The sequence below is a fragment of the Puma concolor genome, chromosome B3, assembly GCF_028749965.1.
Source record: "Puma concolor isolate L17-30 chromosome B3, mPumCon1.1.hap2, whole genome shotgun sequence".
Classification (NCBI taxonomy): domain Eukaryota; kingdom Metazoa; phylum Chordata; class Mammalia; order Carnivora; family Felidae; genus Puma; species Puma concolor.
In genome coordinates, this window is record NC_141672.1 from 75,010,925 (window position 1) to 75,031,310 (window position 20,386).

The 20,386-nt window shown below is 54.3% G+C and overlaps 2 protein-coding genes across 7 annotated transcripts; both read left to right on the forward strand.

Moving 5' to 3' along the window:
- The first annotated feature begins 1,317 nt into the window (after window positions 1-1,317).
- Window positions 1,318-13,168, forward strand: EFS (embryonal Fyn-associated substrate). 5 transcript variants are annotated; one of them, XR_015252502.1, is made up of 9 exons: window positions 1,492-1,524; window positions 5,770-6,036; window positions 6,297-6,437; window positions 6,540-7,262; window positions 7,627-7,716; window positions 8,847-9,117; window positions 10,890-10,983; window positions 11,312-11,568; window positions 13,024-13,167. XR_015252502.1 is itself a non-coding variant. In XM_086710121.1 (7 exons), exons 2-7 carry the CDS (start codon window positions 5,840-5,842, stop codon window positions 9,279-9,281), a joined length of 1,500 nt encoding a protein of 499 aa, XP_086566247.1. In that variant the 5' UTR covers window positions 1,318-1,524; window positions 5,770-5,839; the 3' UTR covers window positions 9,282-10,069. The 5 variants fall into 5 exon arrangements, 3 of the variants coding, with proteins under 3 accessions (XP_086566247.1, XP_025775535.1, XP_086566246.1); XR_015252501.1 differs by lacking the exon at window positions 10,890-10,983 and having other exon boundaries at window positions 13,024-13,168; XM_086710121.1 differs by lacking the exons at window positions 10,890-10,983; window positions 11,312-11,568; window positions 13,024-13,167 and having other exon boundaries at window positions 1,318-1,524; window positions 5,770-5,850; window positions 5,937-6,036; window positions 8,847-10,069.
- A 12-nt stretch (window positions 13,169-13,180) lies between these two features.
- Window positions 13,181-19,462, forward strand: SLC22A17 (solute carrier family 22 member 17). 2 transcript variants are annotated; one of them, XM_086710122.1, is made up of 10 exons: window positions 13,181-13,401; window positions 13,569-14,078; window positions 14,171-14,274; window positions 16,401-16,555; window positions 17,149-17,314; window positions 17,508-17,653; window positions 17,816-17,921; window positions 18,081-18,298; window positions 18,594-18,705; window positions 18,823-19,462. In XM_086710122.1, the coding sequence occupies exons 2-10, from the start codon at window positions 13,671-13,673 to the stop codon at window positions 19,109-19,111; spliced, it is 1,704 nt and encodes a 567-aa protein (XP_086566248.1). In that variant the 5' UTR covers window positions 13,181-13,401; window positions 13,569-13,670; the 3' UTR covers window positions 19,112-19,462. The 2 variants fall into 2 exon arrangements, with proteins under 2 accessions (XP_086566248.1, XP_025775393.1); XM_025919608.2 differs by having other exon boundaries at window positions 13,273-13,401; window positions 13,572-14,078.
- Window positions 19,463-20,386: the final 924 nt, after the last annotated feature.

The following is a 20,386-nucleotide window of genomic DNA, read 5'->3' on the forward strand; positions in this document are numbered from 1 at the left end:
GGCTCACGAAAGGGAGGCAGACAGCGGCGCGGGGCTGGCCGGGCAGAGCGGGGGCGTGGCGGGGTGAGGGAAGCTCCCGGGAGAAAGCAGGCCACACGACCGGGAGGTCCTCCGCGACGGAGAGAGGAAGAGGCGCCGCGTACAGGGCCCGGGAGGGGGCGTGCAGTTTGGCCCGAGGGTCCCGAGCTGAAACTCAACACCCGCCTTTGGAGGGATCGTCCTCCTTTCTCCTCCGCCCCTTCCCTTCCCCTCCCTTTTCCCCTCCCTCCTTTCTTTTAATCCCCAGGACTGAGTCCCGCGCCGGAGCTGAGAGGGCCCGAGGGGAGGAGGAAGAAACTGCCCTGAGAGGGAGCCAGGAGCCCGGGAAGGGGAGGGAAGGGGAACTGCGCGTGGGGGCTGAGCCCGAAGGCCACGCGCGACCCCCCGGAGCCTTCGCAGCCCCTTCAGTGTTCCCCCTACCCCACTCCAGGCGAGTCCACAGGACCCTGGCCCCTGCTCCTCCTTCGCCTTCTCTTTGCTGCTTCCTTTGCTTTGTGGCTTTCCTCTCCGTCCCCAGAGACACCTGGGAGCTGCCCAGAGCTCCGCGGCGCGCCGAGGGGCCCTGCCGGGGGTGCGCGTGAGCGGGCTGATGTGTGGCGGCGCGCGGGTGGGCCCCGAGACGGCGCGAGGAAGGCCGTCCCGCCCCTTCGGGCCGAGCCCGCGTGCGGGGAGCGAGGTTCCGTCGCGGCGCCCCCCCAGCCCCTGGCGTCCTGAGGGAGAGTGTGCGTGAGTGTGAAGCCGCCTTGCCGCGGGGGGTGCGAGTGTCTGGGCCGAATGCAACCACTCGGGCAACGCAGCCCAACGGCCACGCTCTCGGAGGCCTTCGGCGCCAGCCTGGCCTTCTTTCGCCAACTTGGGCGAGTTTGAAGAGCGGCGAACGTCTCAGCGCTCGCTCGCCCCACCCCCTCGCAGCCGGGCCGCCGCAGGGCCCCGGGCCTCCCCGACCACAGCCCTGGGAGCACCGCTCTCCGCCGCGGCCCCCGGGTGGGGAGGGTTGGCCTCTGAACTCGCTCGTCCAGCCCAACCGCTTCTGCGGCTTCTCCCAGCCCTCGGGGCCGTCCTGAGCGGCCTGGCGAGTCGTCGAGCGCGGCCCCTGCTCCCGCCTCCTCGCCTGCCCCAGCTCTGGGTGGGAGCTTTCGGGCCATGCAGACCCGGGGTCCCTCCGCGGCCTAGGGCAGGCAGCTCCGGGGGCCTGGCCAACCCCGTGGCCCCCGGGACAGCACGGAGCGCGCGCCCTTGGATGAGGTCCCGCAGCGACGCCCCGGCCCGCCCCGCTCCTCCTCCTGCCCGGCCAAGCTGCCTCCCATTTGGGGAGTTTTGTGGGCTTTCTTTCTCCTCCTCCAACCTCCGCGGAGGCCACGACTCAGGCGCCGCAGCTGGGGGCCGCCTCCATGGTGCGGGTCGGCCGCTGCTGAACTCAGCGAAACCGAGCCTGGCCTGGAGAAGGCCACACAGGAGGCCAAGGCCATGGCCATAGCCACGTCGGTGAGTCCACCAGGGAAAGGAGGATGCGGGCTATTGGCCTCCACGGTCTGCCCTGCACTCCTGTCACTTTTATTTCTGCTTTCTCTTTGTCTCTCTCCCTGGGCCCTTTCTCCTCCGGGAGGCTGTGTCTCCCCCCCCCCCTCCGCCCCCCCAACCCACTTTTGTTTCCCTTTCTCCCTCTCACTCCTCATCCCCAGCTCCTTCTGGGTCTAGGTTCCCCCATCTCCCCTCCTCCTCCCCATTCTCCTCTTTTCTTTCTGGTGGCTGCCTCTGGATGGAGGGGAGGGGGCAAGTCTAGCCCGAGTCCTATCTGCTGTTTTACGGGCGGGAACAGATGGCCACCGGTGGTCGCAGGGGCTTGTGATTGGGAGGCAAGTAAAAGGTTGGGAGGGGGCTGAATGGAGGTGGCTCCAGGAAAGGAGGAGAGGCCAAAGAGGCCCTTCTCTAGAGGAAGTATGGAGGAAAGGGGGGAAATTGAGCCAAAGAAGGAGATCTGTTAGGGAGACAGCAAAAATAGAGGGAGGAGGAGAGGTGATGTCAGCCAGCTTCTGGCCACTTTCCGGGGACTGGGGACAAAGGGAGGAGACAGCTGGCATGATGGGACAGTGGGAGGAGGCCTCCTAGAGAGTGTGTGGCCCACTGCCACTCTACCCGCCCACCCCACCCCCATCCCCAGTTAAGGCAGCCACTCCCTCACAAGTCAGCTGGGCCCCTGAGGAGGGGGTAGAGCAGAGGTGGCCACACCCATCATCAGTCAGTCTATCAGCAACTCTGGCCTGGGTTCCCGAAATTGTAAGGCCCATTGTAAGGCCCAGAGGTCTGGCCCCATTGGATGGAATTCAGACCTGAGCACAAAGAGGAGCTCTCCACAGCCCCACCTCTGCTTTCTGTCCAGTGCACCTTATAGTCTGATTTCAAACAACTCTGTCCCCTTTCCACCATTCCCTAGACGCTGTGATTCCCCAGGGAAAGCTAGTCTGCTGTGTGCCTTCTGGCCCCCTCTGAATGGGTGCTCTGAGAAGGAGATTTATGAGGCTGGAAGCATGGCTCCTGACATTCTCCCATACCCCTCAAGGAGTTCGATTATCACTCTCAGACCAAACTCCTTTTAGCTCCTCAATCTGTGTTATGGCAAGATTAGCTCAGAGCCTGAAAATGGTGGGGGTATTCTGACATAAAGATGCTGGCACAGAAGCTGGTCAGCTTGTCAGCTTTGTGGTCCCAGGAGGTAGATTTTTCTTTTTACCTAGAGGTGGGAGGTGGCATTTGTGCCAATCAAACTCACAGGATCCTAATAACAGTTAATATCTATCGAGTATTTACTGGCCCTAGTTTATTTATTTTGAGAGAGAGAGAGCACACACACACATGTGAACAGGGGAGGGGCAGAGAGAGAAAGAGAGATAGAGAGAGAAAGAATCCCAAGCAGTCTCCATGCTGTCAGTGCAGAGCCCAACTCAGAGTTCCATCCCATGAGTCGTGAGATCATGACCTGAGCAGAAATCAAGAGTCAGATGCTTAACCAACTGAGCCACCTGTGTGCCCCTGAAAATGGATATTTGGATATGGATATGAAATGGCACAAAGGAGGAAACTGAAGCTTGGGAAAGTTAAACAACCTACCCAGAGTCACCCAGCTAGAAAAGGATAGGGCCAGGACTTAAACGCAAGTCTGTCTGCTTCAGAACTGTGCTTTTAACCCACTGTCTAATCCAAAGTACTAATTTCTAATTTACACTTAGAAAAGTGTGGACCTAACCAGGAGTTTGTGTCATCTGGTTGGCATGTTTTCTTACTGTGGGACAATATCCTTTTTTTTTTTTAAGTTTATTTATTTTTGAGAGAGCAGATGTGCACACAAGCCAGGAAAGGGCAGAAAGAGGGGGACACAGGATCTGAAGCAGGCTCTGCGCTGATGGCAGAGAGCCCGACACAGGGCTTGAACCCGCGAGACCATGACCTGAGTTAAGTCGGATGCTTAACTGACTGAGCCACCCAGGCGCCCCAAACAATATCATTTAGAAGCCAAAATATAATCAGAAAATAGTTTGAGGAGTTTGGAATGAGGCAAGAGGAAAAAAGTCAGTTTGTTGTTAAAATCACCAAGCCATGAAGGGCTGGACAACCTCTCCACCCAAGGGAAATGTCAGTCAAGAGGAACATGCACTCATGCTGGTTGAGCAGGGCCTCCTCCAGGGTGGCCAAATGCAGTCTGCCAGAGATCTTTAGCTTGAGATGTTTTACTGAATTAGCCCACATGAATTACCTATTAGGTAGTTATGTCTAACTACTAACTATCTGCTCTCCACCACCACTGCCTGGGATCCTGCCAGCAGGCGCAGTCATTTAGCAAACATAACCAAACCAGAATATATTTTGATATTGTGAGTGGTATAAGCTTGATTCTACCAAAGAACAACATGGAGCCAGAGCCCTGTGAGGGGTGGCTACCAAAGGGAAATTGGGAATAATGAAGATTTCATAATGTATTTGAGTCATGTTTGAGTCATGGACTCTACTTAACCAAGAGGTTAAGTTACTAACATATGAAGAAGAAAAGTAGAACCTTACGTTTGTGATTGTGGAGAGGTAATAGGGGGTGATTGAGAATGCAGACTCTGGAGTCAAACAGCCTGGGGTTCATGTGTTGTAGGCAAAGTCCTACTCTCTCTGTCCCAGTCTCCTTTCCAAATGGGGATAATGAAGGCTCCTTCCTCATAAGCTTGTTTTTTAAAATTTTTTATTTATCTTTTAATTTTTTTTAATGTTTATTTTTATTTTTGAGAGAGTGAGAGGGACAGAGAGAGAGGGAGATACACAATCCAAAGCAGGCTCCTGGCTCTGAGCTGTCAGCTCAGAGCCTGATGCAGGGCTCGAGCTCACAAACCATGAGATCATGACCTAAGCCAAAGCCAGCCGCTTAACTGACTGAGCCACCCAGGAGCACCATAAGCTTGTTTTTGTTGTTGTTGTTTTAAAGTTTATTTATTTATTTTCAGAGAGCAAGAGAGTGGGGGAGGAGCAGAGAGAGAGGGAGAGAGAAAGAATCCCAAGCAGGCTCCACATTGTTAGCATAGAGCCCGATGCAGGGCTCGATCTCCTGAGCCATGAGATCTTGACCTGAGCCAAAATTAAGAGTTGGATGCTTGACTGACTGAGCCACCCACTCATAAGGTTGTTTTAAGGATTAAATGAGATGAGATGATTAGTGTAATGACTTGCACAGTGTCTGGATACATAATTTGCACTTAATATCTGTGACTTACCACCTTAGCATGTGACTCTTGGAGGAAAAAAACTTAGATGTCCCGACCAGACAGGACTGGAAACAGGACGGTAAATGCTTGCTCTTGGTTAGTCTGCTAGTCCGCAACACACACACACACACACACACACACACACACACACACACACTGGAGTGTATACACTTTTCTCCTCTCCATGGTAACCTCAACTTCCTCTGATAGAACCTTATTTGCTCAGACTGAGAACAAAAGCATTGCTTCAGTTTCTGTTTTCTTCCTTTTTATGCCTAGGCACTGTCTGGGCTGCATTTTTCCCAGTCTCCCTCAGATTGATGGGTGTCTGCTGCCACTTAATCTAACCTTCTGCTTGTGGGGGATACTGACTGGGAAACAGGAAGGGTGAAGAAGATTCTATGGGAGACATTAGCAGGGCTTTCTCATGTACACAAAGCTTTGGAGGAAATTCATTCAATATATGTTCACTGAGCACTGATTCCAGGTGGAGCCCTATTGCAGGGGCTAGGAATACATCAGTCCCTGCTCCCCAGAGCTTATAGGGCAGGGGAATAAATAGATAAGAAATGAAATAGGCAAGTAGTGTAAAGTATTATGAAGGGAACAATAGTGGAGATGACACAGAATGGGGTGGGGAGAAGAGTGAAGAAAAGACCTCTTTGAGAAGGAGTCACTTAAGGAGAACTTAAGGATAAAAAAAGGGCCAGTCAGATGACGAGTCAGGGCAAGAGCATTCTGGATCAAGGAAACCACAAGTGCAAAGGCCCTGAGGTGAGAATTTCTTTAGTTCAAGGAATAGAAAGGAAGAGGAGGAATGCAGGGGATGCAGCTGGAGACCAGGCAGGACCAGTCAGGAAGAGCGGGGTCAGGAGGTCACATTTTTAGCTTGTGGGAAATGGGGAGCTCCATAATGTTTGAGCAAGGAATGTCATGACCTGATATATATGTGTGAGACCCATCTCCCCATTCCCACCTCACCCACCAGGCCCAGTTGGCTCGGGCACTCTACGACAACACCGCTGAGTCCCCCCAGGAGCTGTCCTTCCGCCGAGGGGATGTTCTACGGGTACTGCAGAGGGAGGGCGCTGGTGGGCTGGACGGCTGGTGCCTCTGTTCCCTGCATGGCCAGCAGGGCATTGTGCCCGCCAACAGAGTGAAGCTCCTTCCTGCTGGCCCGGCACCCCAGCCGGTGCTCCCAGCCCAGCATGGCTCACCACATCCAGCCCCAGAGCACAGCAATGAGGACCAGGAGGTGAGAGCTAGAGCCCTCCCATCCCCAAACCAGAAGAGCCTAGTTCCCCTTCACTGGTGCCTGCGGCGAGGTGGGGCAGGGCAATCCCTGAGACCACAGCTCTTCACTGATCCTGTACTATGTGAAACCTGCCTGCCAACCCTTCCTCGGCTCTGTTTCCCCATTGGTACGGGGTGGGGGCTGGAAGGGATCTAAGCTCCTGTAAGGCATACATTATCTTCTTCCTGGTCCTGACCCACGCATCTGTCTTGATCCCCCAGGTATATGTGGTACCACCCCCAGCTCGGCCCTGTCCTACCTTAGGACCTTCACCTGGACCCTGCCCGCCCTCCCCTGATCCCATCTACAAGGTCCCCAGAGGGAGTGGGACCCAATCAGCTGCCCCTGGAGATGCCTTGGAGGTGAGGACCAGAGGTCTGTGTATGTTGGTCAGGGAACAGAGGGCTCTCAGTGGGGTCCACTGCTGAGGCTGAGGGTAACTGGTGGCTCTGCTCCCTCTCCAGGTCTATGATGTGCCCCCCACTGCCCTCCGAGTTCCCTCCAGTGGCCCCTACGACTCCCCTGCCTCCTTTACCCGCCCTGTAGCCCGGGTTGCCTCACAGCCTCCTGAAGAGGATGAAGCTCCCTATGATGTGCCTTTGGCCCCAAAGCCACCGTCAGAACTGGAGCCAGATCTGGAGTGGGAGGGAGGCCGGGAACCAGAGCCTCCCCTCTACGCTGCCCCCTCCAACCTGAAACGGGCATCAGCCCTGCTCAATCTGTATGAAGCACCAGAGGAACTGCTAGCAGATGGGGAAGGTGGAGGCACTGATGAGGGCATCTACGATGTGCCCCTGCTCGGGCCGGAGGCACCCCCTTCTCCAGAGCCCCCAGGAGCCTCTGCCTCCAATGACCTGGACACCTTGGCCCTGCTTCTGGCCAGAAGCCCCCCACTCCCACACAGGCCCCGTTTGCCCTCAGCTGAGAGCCTGTCCCGCCGCCCTCTGCCTGCCCTGCCTGTTCCTGAGGCCCCCAACCCTTCCCCAGCTCCCTCTCCTGCTCCAGGCCGAAAGGGCAGCATCCAGGACCGGCCTCTGCCCCCACCCCCACCTCGCCTGCCTGGCTACGGGGGCCCCAAGGTTGAGGGGGATCCAGAAGGTGGGGAGGTAGAGGATGATCCAGCAGGACACCACAATGAGTATGAGGGCATCCCGATGGCCGAGGAATATGACTATGTCCACCTGAAGGTGAGCTCACCTCCCAACACCCCCAACGGAAATGCCCCCAAGAGAGCCAAGGGGAGGAGTGAGAAGGTCTGGGACCCAGAGGGACCCTCCCTTTCTTCACTGGCCCTGCACCTTATGGCCTGGGTTGCCAGTACTTGGTCCCACCACTTGTACTGGTGCCACATTCCTTCTAAACCCAGCCTAGGGTCCCCAAGTCATCTGACCTGCCACCAGGGCTTCTCCCAGACCTGGAGTCAAGGGACTGGAATCTCTGATGGCAGAAGAAACCTCAGGAAGGAAGGCGGAGGGGGAAGGGGCAGGAACATGGGGAGGCCACCTTCCCTGCTCCCCCACCACTGCACTGAGACCCTGATCCCTCCTGCAGGGCATGGATAAAGCTCAGGGATCTAGGCCCCTGGATAAAGCCTTCCCAGGGGATCCTGAACTGCTGGAGAGGGGGCCACCGGAGCAGCAGGTAACCCTGTGGGTCAGTGCTAGAGAAGGGGGACCAGGAAGAGGAACCATCAAGGGAGAGATATTAGGATGGGGGTAAGAGCTCGGTGAGCCAGAGCTGGAGTACAGAGGCGTCAGCATGAAGGAGCTGGGACCTGAAAAAGAGTATTAGGAATTCAGAAAGAGGGGAAAGAATGTGTTGGAGAGGAATCAGAAAACCGAGCAGCCAGGGAAGCAGAGAGAGTTCTGGGATGTGGGTCAGAGCTAGGCCAGGTAACTTCTGAGGCTCCTTCCAACTGTGAATTCCTGGGTTCCTAAGAGACCTGGCTTCTAATCCCGGCTCCACCAGTAAGCAGCCAGGGGCCCTGAAGCCACCAGATAATCTCTCTGGGCCTCAGGAAAGTGAGGTGGCCTCCTCAACTGTGTGGACCGGTCCTGAGCGTAGTAGCTACTGTTTATCGGGTATTTACCAAGTACAGACCCTGTGCTAATAAGCACATCGCATGTGTCAACACTAATCACAGCCATAGTTAGTACTCATATGGTGCTCACAATGTACAGTGTTCTGTTCTAAGCCCTTTCTATATGCTGCATCATTAACTGCACCACAGCCTTGGGAGGCAGATACTAGAACTGCACTATCCAGTATGGTAGCCACTAGTCATGTGCGGCTCTTAGGCTCTTGAAATGTGGCTAGTCTGAATCAAAAAGTGCTGTAACTATAAAACGCACACCAGGTTTTGCAGGCTTAGTATGAGAAGAAATCTAATTTATATGTTGATTATAGGTTGAAATTACAATTTTTATATCTGGAGTTAAAACATTCCAGTTTGTTTCTTTTTCTTAACATGGCTACTAGAAAAATTTTAATTACACATGTGGTTTACATTATGTTGATCCTGGACAGCATGGTACCAGATTCTCCATTTTAGATTATAAGGAAACAAGTTCAGTTTGAATCTAGATTTATCTGACATCACCTCTGGGCACTTTCCTGCCACTGGCTGTGAGAATTTAAATTTTCTAATGAGCAGAGGGAAGAGCTCAGGTAGAAAGGATAGAATGAGGAACAGAGGGAGGGAAGGAGGGAGAAAACGATTGCAAAAGTGGCACTACTGAGAGCATCCCGCCAACCACTCCTCTTGCCCTCAGGAGGCCCTGTCTGCAGGGGAGCCGCTGGATCTGCCCACCGGAGATCTACAGCTCTTGCATTTCTACGCCGGGCAGTGTCAGAGCCACTACTCAGCACTGCAGGCAGCCGTGGCGGCCCTGATGTCCAGCACCCAGGCCAACCAGCCCCCACCCCTCTTCGTGCCCCATGGCAAGCGGGTGGTGGTGGCCGCTCACCGCCTGGTGTTTGTTGGGGACACCCTGGGCCGGCTGGCAGCCTCCGCCCCTCTGCGAGCACAGGTCGGGGCTGCAGGTACAGCGCTGGGCCAGGCATTGCGAGCCACTGTGCTGGCTGTCAAGGGGGCCGCCCTGGGCTACCCGTCCCGCCTTGCGGCCCAAGAGATGACACAGCGTGTGGCAGAGCTGGCAGGGCAGGCCCTGCAGTTCACCACTCTGCTCTCCAGCCTGGCCCCCTGAGGGTCCTGCTCTGTCCCTCTCCTGCCTGCCAGAGCCCCCTTTTGGGCCTTGGGTGGCAGGAGGGCTCTGTTTTTAGGGACCAGGAGAGGTGGGGACATCTCTCCCCTTCCAGTCATCTCAGCCTCTCACAGAGATGTCCCTCCCCCCACAGCTTTTTGTACGAGCCATTTTGTATAAATTATTTATATTTAATATTATTCCCTGCTTTGTCAGGGGCAGGTGCCAGGCCCCTTGGGGCAGGGAGGAACTGGACTCTTTCCCTCAGCCTGGGGTGGAAGTTCTTGGTCACTGCACTGCCACCCACCTCTGAAAGCTTGGCCCCCCAGAGATTCGGGTGGCTGAAACCTGGAGCCATCCAGATCTTTTTTTGTTCTGGTTCTTGGCTCTAGGACATCAGCACCTTACTGTTAGCTGAAAGTGACGGCATGATTTTGACCACCCAGAATGTGGAGGTCTGGGAGAGGCCTAAGGGCTCCTCCCCACAGCAGGCAGGACAGAACTGGGCCTCAATAAGCCCTGCTGTCTGGTTCTCTGACTCTGCTTCTTGGGCACCTGGGGGAGGGGCCAGGCCTGGCACCCCTAGGCCAAACCTATGGAATACACACTGTGGGCAGGATATCTTTAGGTTTGGGGGGAAGATTTTGCTGTTTTTTTCCAAAAACTATTCATTCGGTGGGTTTCACCTCCCATGATGTGCCAAGCACAGTTCTGAAGGTACATTGTGGGGGTGGGATGGATATAACTGAGTCAGTTAAAATAAGTAAATAAAAAAGAATACCTGCCACAGATTTGACAGTTGCTGGTAATGGAAATGAACAGGGTGATGTGAGGGACTAACTGGATGAAGGAGAGGCTGTTGAAGGAGACTTTAGATGGGATGGTTGAGAGTAATAGCTGAGCTGAGGCCCCAGGGATGAGAGAACAGAGAAGAGTCCAGAAGGCAGACACTGTTAGTGATGGGGGCTTTTCCACCAAGACTTCATTATCATATGATGTCATTAGAGAGTTGCACTTGTGGAGAGGTTGGCCTCACAAGAGCCTTGAAAGGTGCCATGCTGAAGACATCATCCCAGTGAAGGCCTGTTCTCAGCTTGGCACCACAGGACAGCTCTGGCCAACTGGAAAGTGCTGCTGGCTGGCCTGGGCACCCTCCGCCTTAGATTAACCCAAGAAGGTCTGGCCCCTTAAACCTTCCTTCCCAGTCCTCCTGCTCACTGCCTTTCTAGACACACCTTCTTTTAGAAGAGCCGAGGGGCAGGTGAATGCAATTAGTCCATAGTCCTCATGCTTTGGTGAAATTGATGAGCCATGGCTTAGATGGGGGATCGCTCCAGCCATTTACCACAGGGAAGAAATCCAAGCCACAGATGCATTGCTTCATTTGTGCTTTTTCCCAAATGACATTTTAGCACAGTGACTGGATTAGAGGCACCCCAAGCTTCAGTCACAGTTCAGGTCTCTTGGCACCCTCTATGCGTTTGCCTTCTCCATTTTGGGTTCCTTCTTTCTCATATCACCCTTAAAGAAAACTCACTTCCAGATTCTGGGGTCACCAAAATGCACACTATGTATTGAAGACTTGTAACAGGGCTGTCCTCCATCTCCCAGGAAGAATGTAAAGAGATCAACCTGGAAATCAAGTCAGAGGTTTCAGTGCAAGTCCCAGATCTGCCATGTACCCATGTGTCTGTGGGTAAATCCTGTGAGTCCCTCTGAGTCCTGAGCTTATCTTTAATATGAGGATGATCATAATGGTCTCACAGGGTTGTTGAGAGGCCATACAAGATAATACATGTGAAGGGCCCAGAGCCACATAAAGTTAAGGGATTATAATTCCAGGGCAGACATAAGGACACAGACAAATGAATCCCCAAGGAATGCTGACTGTGACAGCACCAAAGTAAATCCTAAAGAGATACTGAAATGAGCCGGGGGCGGGGTGGGGGGGGGTGGGGGGCGGGCGGAGGGGAGCAGTGGGAAGCTGCTTAATGTATTGGAAGGCTTCTCATATCTGGAAATTTTCTGAACAGAGGAGGCAAATTGGAAGTGTGGTCCAGTGGAGAGAAGAAGCAATGGATTTCCTGGCTGAGACTAACAGGACACTCCTCTATAGCCCTTACCTTAGATGAAGAATCAAGTACCTGTTAGGTATCAAATCTCTTAGAGAAGTGTACCTCTAACTTGAATGTACCTATTCATGGGGATCTGGTTAAAATGGAGATTATGATTCAAAGGCTTGGATTCTGCATTTCTGACAAGCTCCTGGATGAGCTGGGAGCTCTAGTCTGTAAGTCACACTTTTGAGTAGTAATTCTAGGGGTTAAGGAAGGCTTCTCTGAGACAAATGTGCAAATATGCTGAAGGATGAGGAGAACTGACTAAGAGAGGACAAGCCTTGAAGCCATAAAGATTAACTTGTCCAAGGGCCCTGTGACATTGAAAAAAAAACTGAAAGAAGTCCAGTGTGATGAGTGCAGTTTGGGGAAAGAAGCGAGGTGGAGCACCAGGGAGCATGGGACCAGGCCTGCAGGAGCATGTATGAGGCTCCTGGAACATTAGTATTTATTTATACCTTGTCGGTGAGGAGAAGCCACTGAAGGCTGTTAAGCAGGAAAGGGACATGAACAGATCTGCATTATGAAAAAAAACAAACACTCCATCTGCACTATAAATACAGATAAGGGAACAGGGCAGAAACAGTGGATGCAGAACACCAGTTAGGAGGCCCAAGTAGTCTGTGCAACAGGTAGCTTGACTAATGGTAGAAAAGCAGAGTATCTGAGAACTATGCAGGAAGGAAAATGGACAGGGTTTTGTAAACGATTTGATATGGGGGTAAGGAGGAGTCCTTGTAAGGGCTGTCACCTTGAACATATGGTCACAGTTGAATGGTGAGGGTACCATTCACAAGGCAAAGAAGCACTAGAAGACGTTACAGGGGAAGAGCGTGAGTTTGGTCTTGGATGTATTGAGTTTGAGGTCCTTGTGAGTCACCCAAGGTTAAGAAGATGAATAAGAGGTGGCTACATAGGTCTGGGGCTCAGAAGAGAGGTGTGAGCTAGAGGTGTAAATCCAGGGATTAGGTTTGTATTGTTTACATTGGGGGTGAATGAGGCCGAGGCTGTGAGCATGGGTGAGATCCCAAGGTGGAAAGAACAATGAAATGAGAGGAGGGCCCAGGACCAAGCCTCAGGTTCGAAGACACTGAATGATGGTGAAGAGGTGGAGGAGGAGCCTGCCATGGAGAAAAAAGGAGCAAGAGAAAGAAAACCAGGAGAGTGTGAGACTTAGCAGCCAAAAAAGAAAGTGTTTAGAGGAAGGGGTGGTCAACAGTGACAAATGATGCTGAGGATGAGGAAGACTCCGCCAGGGTGGGGGTGCTGAAACCCAGAGATGTGGTCTTGTAGAGGACTGCAGCCAGGGCTGAGTACAGAGCCCAGCCCAGCCCTCCATGTTCATCCCCTGTACTGTAGTCGCCAGTATAAATGGCTGTCTCCCTAGTAAGCTACTCCAAGGTGGGTCTTGTCCATCCTGTTATGTCCCAAAGCCTAGCACAAGGCCAGGCACATAATAGATGCTTAATAAATTTTACTGATGAATGAGTGGATGCATGGAACGATGGATGGATGGTTGGATGAATGAATGAGGAGGAAGAATTGGAAGCAAATGAGGTATCTCTGGCAACTGCCTGGACTAGCTACTATCCTTCAGCTTTCTTTCCTTTTACCGCAATGGCCCGCAGACCCAGAGAACGGAGACAGAGCCCCTGGGCCCTGGCCCCCCTTCCTCTCTCTGACGAAGAGTCTGGACCGAAGGTTCTGCTGACGTGGGAAGGGGAGGAGAGTCTGGAGGAAGGGGAGGGGAAAGCAGCGCAGAGATCGCAGAGACGAAGGAGGCGCCCGCGGCTGCAGAGCTGCAGAGCGGGGTCTCTCCAGCCTCTGTATCCGGGCATCGGTGCCCCCACTGGGCCAAAGGACAGCGCATCCTTTTGGTGCGGGCCGACAAGGCCTCCGCGGTCGGCAAGCTGGCTCCCCGGGTGGCCACCGGGACCCCCGAGCCCAATGGCGGGGGCGGCAGCAAAATCGACAGCACTGTAGAGATCACTCCCAGCCCCAACGGAGTAAGTGCCCGCGCCCCCGGGGCTACGCCATCATCCCCCCGCACCCGCGCCGAAAGCCTGGCATTTTCCTCCCGCGCACTCCCGGCCCCTGACCGCCTTCCTCGCGCCGGCTCTCCTCCCTTGCTCTGCGGCTTTCTCCGCTTCACCCTTCTCCCCCCACCCCCCAGCAGGTCGGGACCCTCGGAGATGCGGTGCCCACGGAGCAGCTGCAGGGTGAGCGGGAGCGCGAAAGGGAGCGGGAGGGGGAGGGCGACGCGGGCGGCGACGGAATGGGCAGCAGCCTGTCGCTGGCCGTGCCCCCCGGCCCCCTCAGCTTTGAAGCGCTGCTCGCCCAGGTGGGGGCGCTGGGCGGCGGCCAGCAGCTGCAGCTCGGCCTCTGCTGCCTGCCCGTGCTCTTCGTGGCGCTGGGCATGGCCTCGGACCCCATCTTCACCCTGGCGCCCCCACTGCACTGCCACTACGGAGGCTTCGCCCCCAACGCCTCCGGCTGGGAGCAGCCCCCTAACGCCAGCGGCGTCAGCGTCGCCAGCGCGGCCCTAGCAGCCAGCGCCGCCAGCCGCGTCGCCACCAGTACGGACCCCTCGTGCAGCGGCTTTGCCCCGCCGGACTTCAACCATTGTCTCAAGGACTGGGACTATAACGGTCTGCCGGTGCTCACCACCAACGCCATTGGCCAGGTGAGGCAGCCTGCTGGGCCGCGGGTCTGGGGGCGGGCCGAGAGCGCGGAGCAAAGGGCCTCAAGCCCCCTGTATCCCTCTCACATCCCCAGTGGGATCTAGTGTGTGACCTGGGCTGGCAGGTGATCCTGGAGCAGATCCTTTTCATCTTGGGCTTTGCCTCTGGCTACCTGTTCCTGGGCTACCCGGCGGACAGGTGAGGGCTGCCGTGGGGATGGGGCAAGTAGAGAGGAGGGGGTGCTAGGGTGGCTAGCCCAGGCAAGTGGCCTTTCCAAGAGGTCGAAGAGGATCCGCTGGACTCTACAGTCTTCTGGACTTCTGTTCAATGATATGCAGCCCATCCCTGTCTCAACTTCACTCCCCATCAAGAAATACTCCTTCCATACCTCTTCTGCACAAGGGGACACTACCACATATTCCCCATCCCCATATCCTTGGATCAGTGGCTAATCTCCAAAGACAATAGCCCCATCCCCACTGATCAAAAACTATCTCCACAGATCAAAAGTCCTAGCTCCTCCTCTATTGTGCCTGTCATCACTAACCACCTCCCTTTCCATCTTCACAGACCCATCCCCACTAATAGCCCCGTCCACATGATGGATTCTATCTCGAGGGCCTTATTCCTATAGATCATTACATTAATTCCTAAGTATCAACAGCCACAATCCCACTGACCTCTATAGTTCAATTCTACAAACAAATGACTCCACCCTTATGGGCCAGTTGTCCAAACCCCATAGATCAATGACCACAATAGCACCCCCTCCCCCAGAGATTAATAGTCCCATCCTCATGGGTCTTCAGTGCTCTTAGATCCTCTCAGATCAAAAGCCCAATTTGCATGAATCAATGGCCTTATCTCAAAAGTCAACAGCCTATCCCCACCAACCAATAGCTTTTCCCAGGGATCAAAACTCCCAATTCTTCTAATTCTTGACACCATCACCACTGACCAAGTATTGCATCTCCACTGATCATCCTCATAGATTATTAGACTCATCTCCACCCATATACAGTCCCATCCAAATGGGTTAATAGCTCAACTTCCACGGATCAAAGACAACCCAACAGTCAATAATCCCTAAAATCAATACCTATCCCCACTGCCTAATAGTCACATACCCACAGGTCAACAGCCCATTCTCATGCATCAGTGGCCTCATTCCCATAGACCAATAGCATCATTCCTATGGAATAATACCCTCATCCCCAAATTCCAATAATTCAGTTTCCTAAATTCGGTACCCTTAGCCTCATTAACCAATAAGCTCACCCCCATGGAAAAATGGCCCCATTGTGTGGGTCAGTAGTTTCACTCTCAGAGATCAGTCCCCCTTCCCAATGATCAGTGACCCCTATCTTCATCCCCATAGATCAGTGGTCTTATCCCCAAAGATCAATAGCCCAGCCTGTCAAGGATCAGTAGTCCTGTCCTCCACTGACTCATACTCACTGACCAATAGTCTCAGGTTCTCTGGTCTGTGACCCCCCCCCTGCTTACGGATTATCCCCATGAATTCATATCCCCATAGGTTCATCCCCACTGACCAATAGCCCCATCCACCCAAGGACTAATGTTCCCACCCCATCCCCAAAGATCATTTGTCCAATCTTCAAAGGTTAATGATCATCCCCATTGATCAATACTTTTACCCCATGTATTAATAAATAGTTCCATTCCCATGGATCAGTGGATCTTCTGGCAAAGGACCCTATCCCCACTGACCATCATTATGGGTTAATTGACCCATGAAACAGCCCATAGAACAATGGCCATATCCCCCCAAATCAATCAGTCCCCTAAGATCAATAGCTACATTTCACTAATACTATCCCCATGCATAAGTAGCCAATGGCCCCACCTTCAGAGATCTATAGTCCCAACCCCGTATATCAGTGACTTCATCTCCTCTGACAAGTATGAGCACAAGCTTTATCCCCACTGACCTGACCAGTATGAGCAAGACAAGCTCTATCCCCACTAACCAATCTATCCCCAGAAATCAATGGTTCTAAGTCTCCTAAACAATATCCTGTCCCCTCTAATGGTTGGTCTCACTTCCATGCTCTCATCTCTGACCAATAGCCCCATCCACAAGAGTCCATGGTCCCACCCCTGCAGAACCATAATTACATTCCAGTGGCCAGTGGCCAGACATCACTTATCCATGGTCCCCTTCCCTTCCCATCTTCTCTAGCCTCAGTCCAACTTTTTACCCCAGTCCTCATACCTCCAAGTTTGAAGGGGGCAGCTGGGCTCCACCCAGCAACTCCTCTCCCAGGGAGTCTGGGTGACCAGAGGCCCTCCCCACTTTCCAGGTTTGGCCGTCGTGGGATTGTGCTGCTGACCTTGGGGTTGGTGGGCCCCTGCGGAGTGGGAGGGGCTGCCGCAGGCTCCTCCACAGGTGTCATGGCCCTCCGATTCCTCCTGGGCTTTCTGCTTGCCGGAGTTGACCTTGGTGTCTACCTAATGCGTGAGTGGCAACTTCCCAGATGTCCTTCCCTTGGGGCTCATGCCTGCCTGTCTGCATTCCCAGGCTGTTCCCACTGCCCCCTAGGATCCCCTCAGTCCCTTTTCAGTCCCCAATTTCAGCTGTCCAGGATCTCAGCTGCCTTTCTGCCCCAGCCTTTGAAGGATCCAGGGACTTTGCTTTTCTCCACACCCCTCCCTGCCAGCCCTCCAATCTTTAAGGCCTTCCTTGCCCTTGACTTACTGCTGTCAGGGAATGGAGCTTTATTTAAAAATGAAATCCTGACTAGCTGTATGTCCTTGAACAAGGGTTGATATGAAGGTCAAATAAGAGGCCTGATGTGAAAGGCCCTGTAAACTGGGAATGCTGAACCCACCAGGGACTCTGACCCTTGAGCCCTCTCAAGTTTGAGGAGAGGAGAGAGGACTGAACAGTCTCTCCACTCTTTGCCACTCAGAGGTTAGTCTGTGGGAGGTGATGACTACAGCCTCCACTCTGGGTCTGACTTTGCTCTCTGTCCTCCCTCCCTTTCTTCTCCTCTCTCCCATGCCTCCTTCCTCCCTGGCGTCTCCTCCCTGTCCCTGCTGTATCTCTAGGCCTGGAACTGTGCGACCCAACCCAGAGGCTTCGGGTGGCCCTGGCAGGGGAGTTGGTGGGGGTGGGGGGGCACTTCCTGTTCCTGGGCCTGGCCCTTGTCTCTAAGGACTGGCGATTTCTTCAGCGAATGATCACCGCTCCCTGCATCCTCTTCCTGTTTTATGGGTTAGTATCATCCTCCACCTGTTGTCTGGCCATTTCCACCTCTATCTCCAGCCTGGCTCTAGCCTGGAGACCTTTCCTCTTCTCCACTGCCCTTTGTCCAGGCCTGCCCCAGCCAGCCCTAGCCCTTCAGAGGTGGGAGTTTCCCACCCCTGGATCAGGAGACCTCAGAGTGCACCCCCACCCCCACCCCTAGCTGGCCTGGTTTGTTTCTGGAGTCTGCGAGGTGGCTAATAGTGAAGCGACAGATTGAGGAGGCGCAATCCGTGCTGAGGATCCTGGCTGAGCGGAACCGGCCCCATGGGCAGATGCTGGGAGAGGAGGCCCAGGAGGCCCTGCAGGGTAAGAGACAGGGGTCCCTACAGGTGATGCTTCACATGTACACATGACAGTGCCCTCTCCACGGTTACAGCTGTGCCACCTCTCAGGGTCCCCACCACCCATGTGGAGGGCCCTGGGTTCAGCTGTTTCTTCTAACAGACAGCTCCTCTCTCTTTCCCAAAGACCTGGAGAACACCTGCCCTCTCCCTGCAACATCCTCCTTTTCCTTCGCCTCCCTCCTCAACTACCGCAACATCTGGAAAAATCTGCTTATCCTGGGCTTCACCAAGTGAGCCTGGGTGTCTGAGCCAAGGGCCAGGCCAGTAGCTGGAATGGGGGCTGGCTGGGTGGGGAAGGCCTGAGGACCCCTGCCAAGGGCAGCCAGGGTGGTGGAAGGCTGTGGATGGGGATTCAGACACTGCTGTTTGCTTTGTCCCCCTTCTCACAGCTTTATTGCCCATGCCATTCGCCACTGCTACCAGCCTGTGGGAGGAGGAGGGAGCCCATCGGACTTCTACCTGTGCTCTCTGCTGGCCAGTGGCACAGCAGCCCTGGCTTGCGTCTTCCTGGGGGTTACCGTGGACCGATTTGGCCGCCGGGGCATCCTGCTACTCTCAATGACCCTCACTGGCATTGCGTCCCTGGTCCTGCTGGGCCTGTGGGATTGTGAGCATCTTCCCTTCCCCACAGTGTGGGCTGAGCAAAGGAACCCCAGCAGAGGTGCCTCAGGCAGGCTCAGCCACTACCTCCCAAGTCCAGACCAGACCCTGCCCAGATCTTCCACAATCCTCCCCACCAGACCACACAACCCTGTCTGTTCTCCCTAGTCGATTAGTGGATGCCCAGAGAGCCCACCTGGCTAGAGCCATGGGATCAGAGAACCAAGGGTTTGATGAAGCCAGGGACTAGGCCACACGTGATCTCCTCACTTCCATTCACATCCTCCCTCTTGGCCCTCCAGATCTGAATGAGGCTGCCATCACCACTTTCTCTGTCCTTGGCCTCTTCTCCTCCCAAGCTGCTGGCATCCTCAGCACCCTCCTCGCTGCTGAAGTCATCCCTACCACTGTCCGGTGAGCACAGTGTTGCTGGGGCTGAGGAAGGGCCTGAGGGAGGGAGGGGAAAGTGCTGGAGAAGGGTTGGGGTGAGGCCCATGGTTAGAGGCTGAGTGCCTCCTCCATCTCTCCCAGGGGCCGAGGCCTGGGCCTGATCATGGCACTGGGAGCTCTTGGAGGGCTGAGTGGCCCAGCCCAGCGCCTCCACATGGGCCACGGAGCCTTCCTGCAACATGTGGTGCTGGCGGCCTGTGCCCTCCTCTGCATCCTCAGCATCATGCTTCTGCCGGAGACCAAGCGCAAACTCCTGCCCGAAGTGCTGCGGGATGGGGAGCTGTGCCGCCGGCCTTCCCTGCTGCGGCAGCCACCCCCTAACCGCTGTGACCATGTCCCACTGCTTGCCACCCCCAACCCTGCCCTCTGAGTGGCCTCTGAGCACCCTGGCAGGAGGCTGGCTTGTACGGAAAGGTGGTATAAAGCCCTGGCGAACCGATTGGGAGGACTGAGTGAGGAAGGCAGGGCTGTCCAGAAGGCTCAGAGGCACCTCATGCCAGCCACCGAGGAGAGCTCAGAGGGCTGTCCCCACCCCCATCTCCTCCCTGCTGCTTTGTGTTCACTTCCTTGGCAAGAGTCAGGGGACAGGGAGCGAGCTCCACAGTGTAACCACTAGGTCTGGGCTCCATCCTGTGCCCAAAGACATCCTCCCAGACCTCGTTCTTTCTTGCTCTATCATTCTGTTTCAATAAAGACATTTTGAATAAATGAGCATATCATAGCCTGGACTTCCCTCCCTTCTGTTGTACTGTCTCTTCGGGGAAGGTTTCTCTTAGTGGAACCAAAATCAGCAACAATCTCCCTTCCGCCTTCCCCTGGGCCTTCCCCCCTCCCCCCACCCCATGTTACTTTACAGACAGCCACCACCCTTTACTGATGGCTTGCTATGCAGCTAAAGACTGGGCTAGGCACTTTACAAACTTCACTTAATCATTTAGTCCCTTCCAACACTGCAAGGTAGGTGTTGGGTCAATTAAAAGTTTTTGTTGTTGCAAGCAATGAAAACTGACCATAATAAACTTAAACGAAAATGGGAATTTATTAGAGGGATTTGGTGGGGCAGGTTGTAGTAGGGAGCTCACAGAAGAGGCGGAACTAGTCATGAAAGGTCAGGAACCAGACAGGCTCCCTAGTCTGGGAAGTATGACTTCATCTGGATGAATGACCTCCACTGGGGTTCCATCTTTGGGTCATTCCACTTAAGAGTCATTTCCAGAGAGCAAATGACTGGCTAACTTGAGTTAACATGGCTGCACCCCCATCCATATTACTGACAACTGGGGAGACAGAAGGCAGCAACTGTGTGTTGTTAGCAGAAGTAGGACAGGATGTTGTGCAGGTAAAAACAATGGATGCCCACTATAGTATTCTTCTTCTTTTACAGATAAGAAAACTGATGCTCAGAGAGACTCAGTAACCTGCTCAAGGTTACAAAGCTAATGAGTGACAGAGCTGGGACATAATTAGATCCTGGAGCTGGAGCTCTTCACTGATGCACACTATGGCCACCTTTCTAACCCCTTCCAATCTTTAGGCATTACCCTTGGAAGCGAGGAGTCTCAAGGCACCCCAGGAGTTGGCAGTAGGTGACTAGGTCTTCCACATCAGTGCCAGGACCTGCCTCTCAGACTAGCCCTGGCCTGGC

What these genes read in the sequence shown, in the direction of transcription:
- SLC22A17 (XM_086710122.1), top strand. Translation starts at nt 13,671, where the DNA reads ATGGGCAGCAGCCTGTCGCTGGCCGTGCCCCCCGGCCCCCTCAGCTTT. An exon ending in ATCCTCTTCCTGTTTTATGG is followed by an intron (nt 17,315 to 17,507) that starts GTTAGTATCATC and finishes CCCCACCCCTAG; the next exon opens with CTGGCCTGGTTTGTTTCTGG. An exon ending in GGCCCAGGAGGCCCTGCAGG is followed by an intron (nt 17,654 to 17,815) that starts GTAAGAGACAGG and finishes TCTTTCCCAAAG; the next exon opens with ACCTGGAGAACACCTGCCCT.
- EFS (XM_025919750.2), top strand. An exon ending in ACAGCAATGAGGACCAGGAG is followed by an intron (nt 6,037 to 6,296) that starts GTGAGAGCTAGA and finishes TTGATCCCCCAG; the next exon opens with GTATATGTGGTACCACCCCC. An exon ending in GGGGGCCACCGGAGCAGCAG is followed by an intron (nt 7,717 to 8,846) that starts GTAACCCTGTGG and finishes TCTTGCCCTCAG; the next exon opens with GAGGCCCTGTCTGCAGGGGA.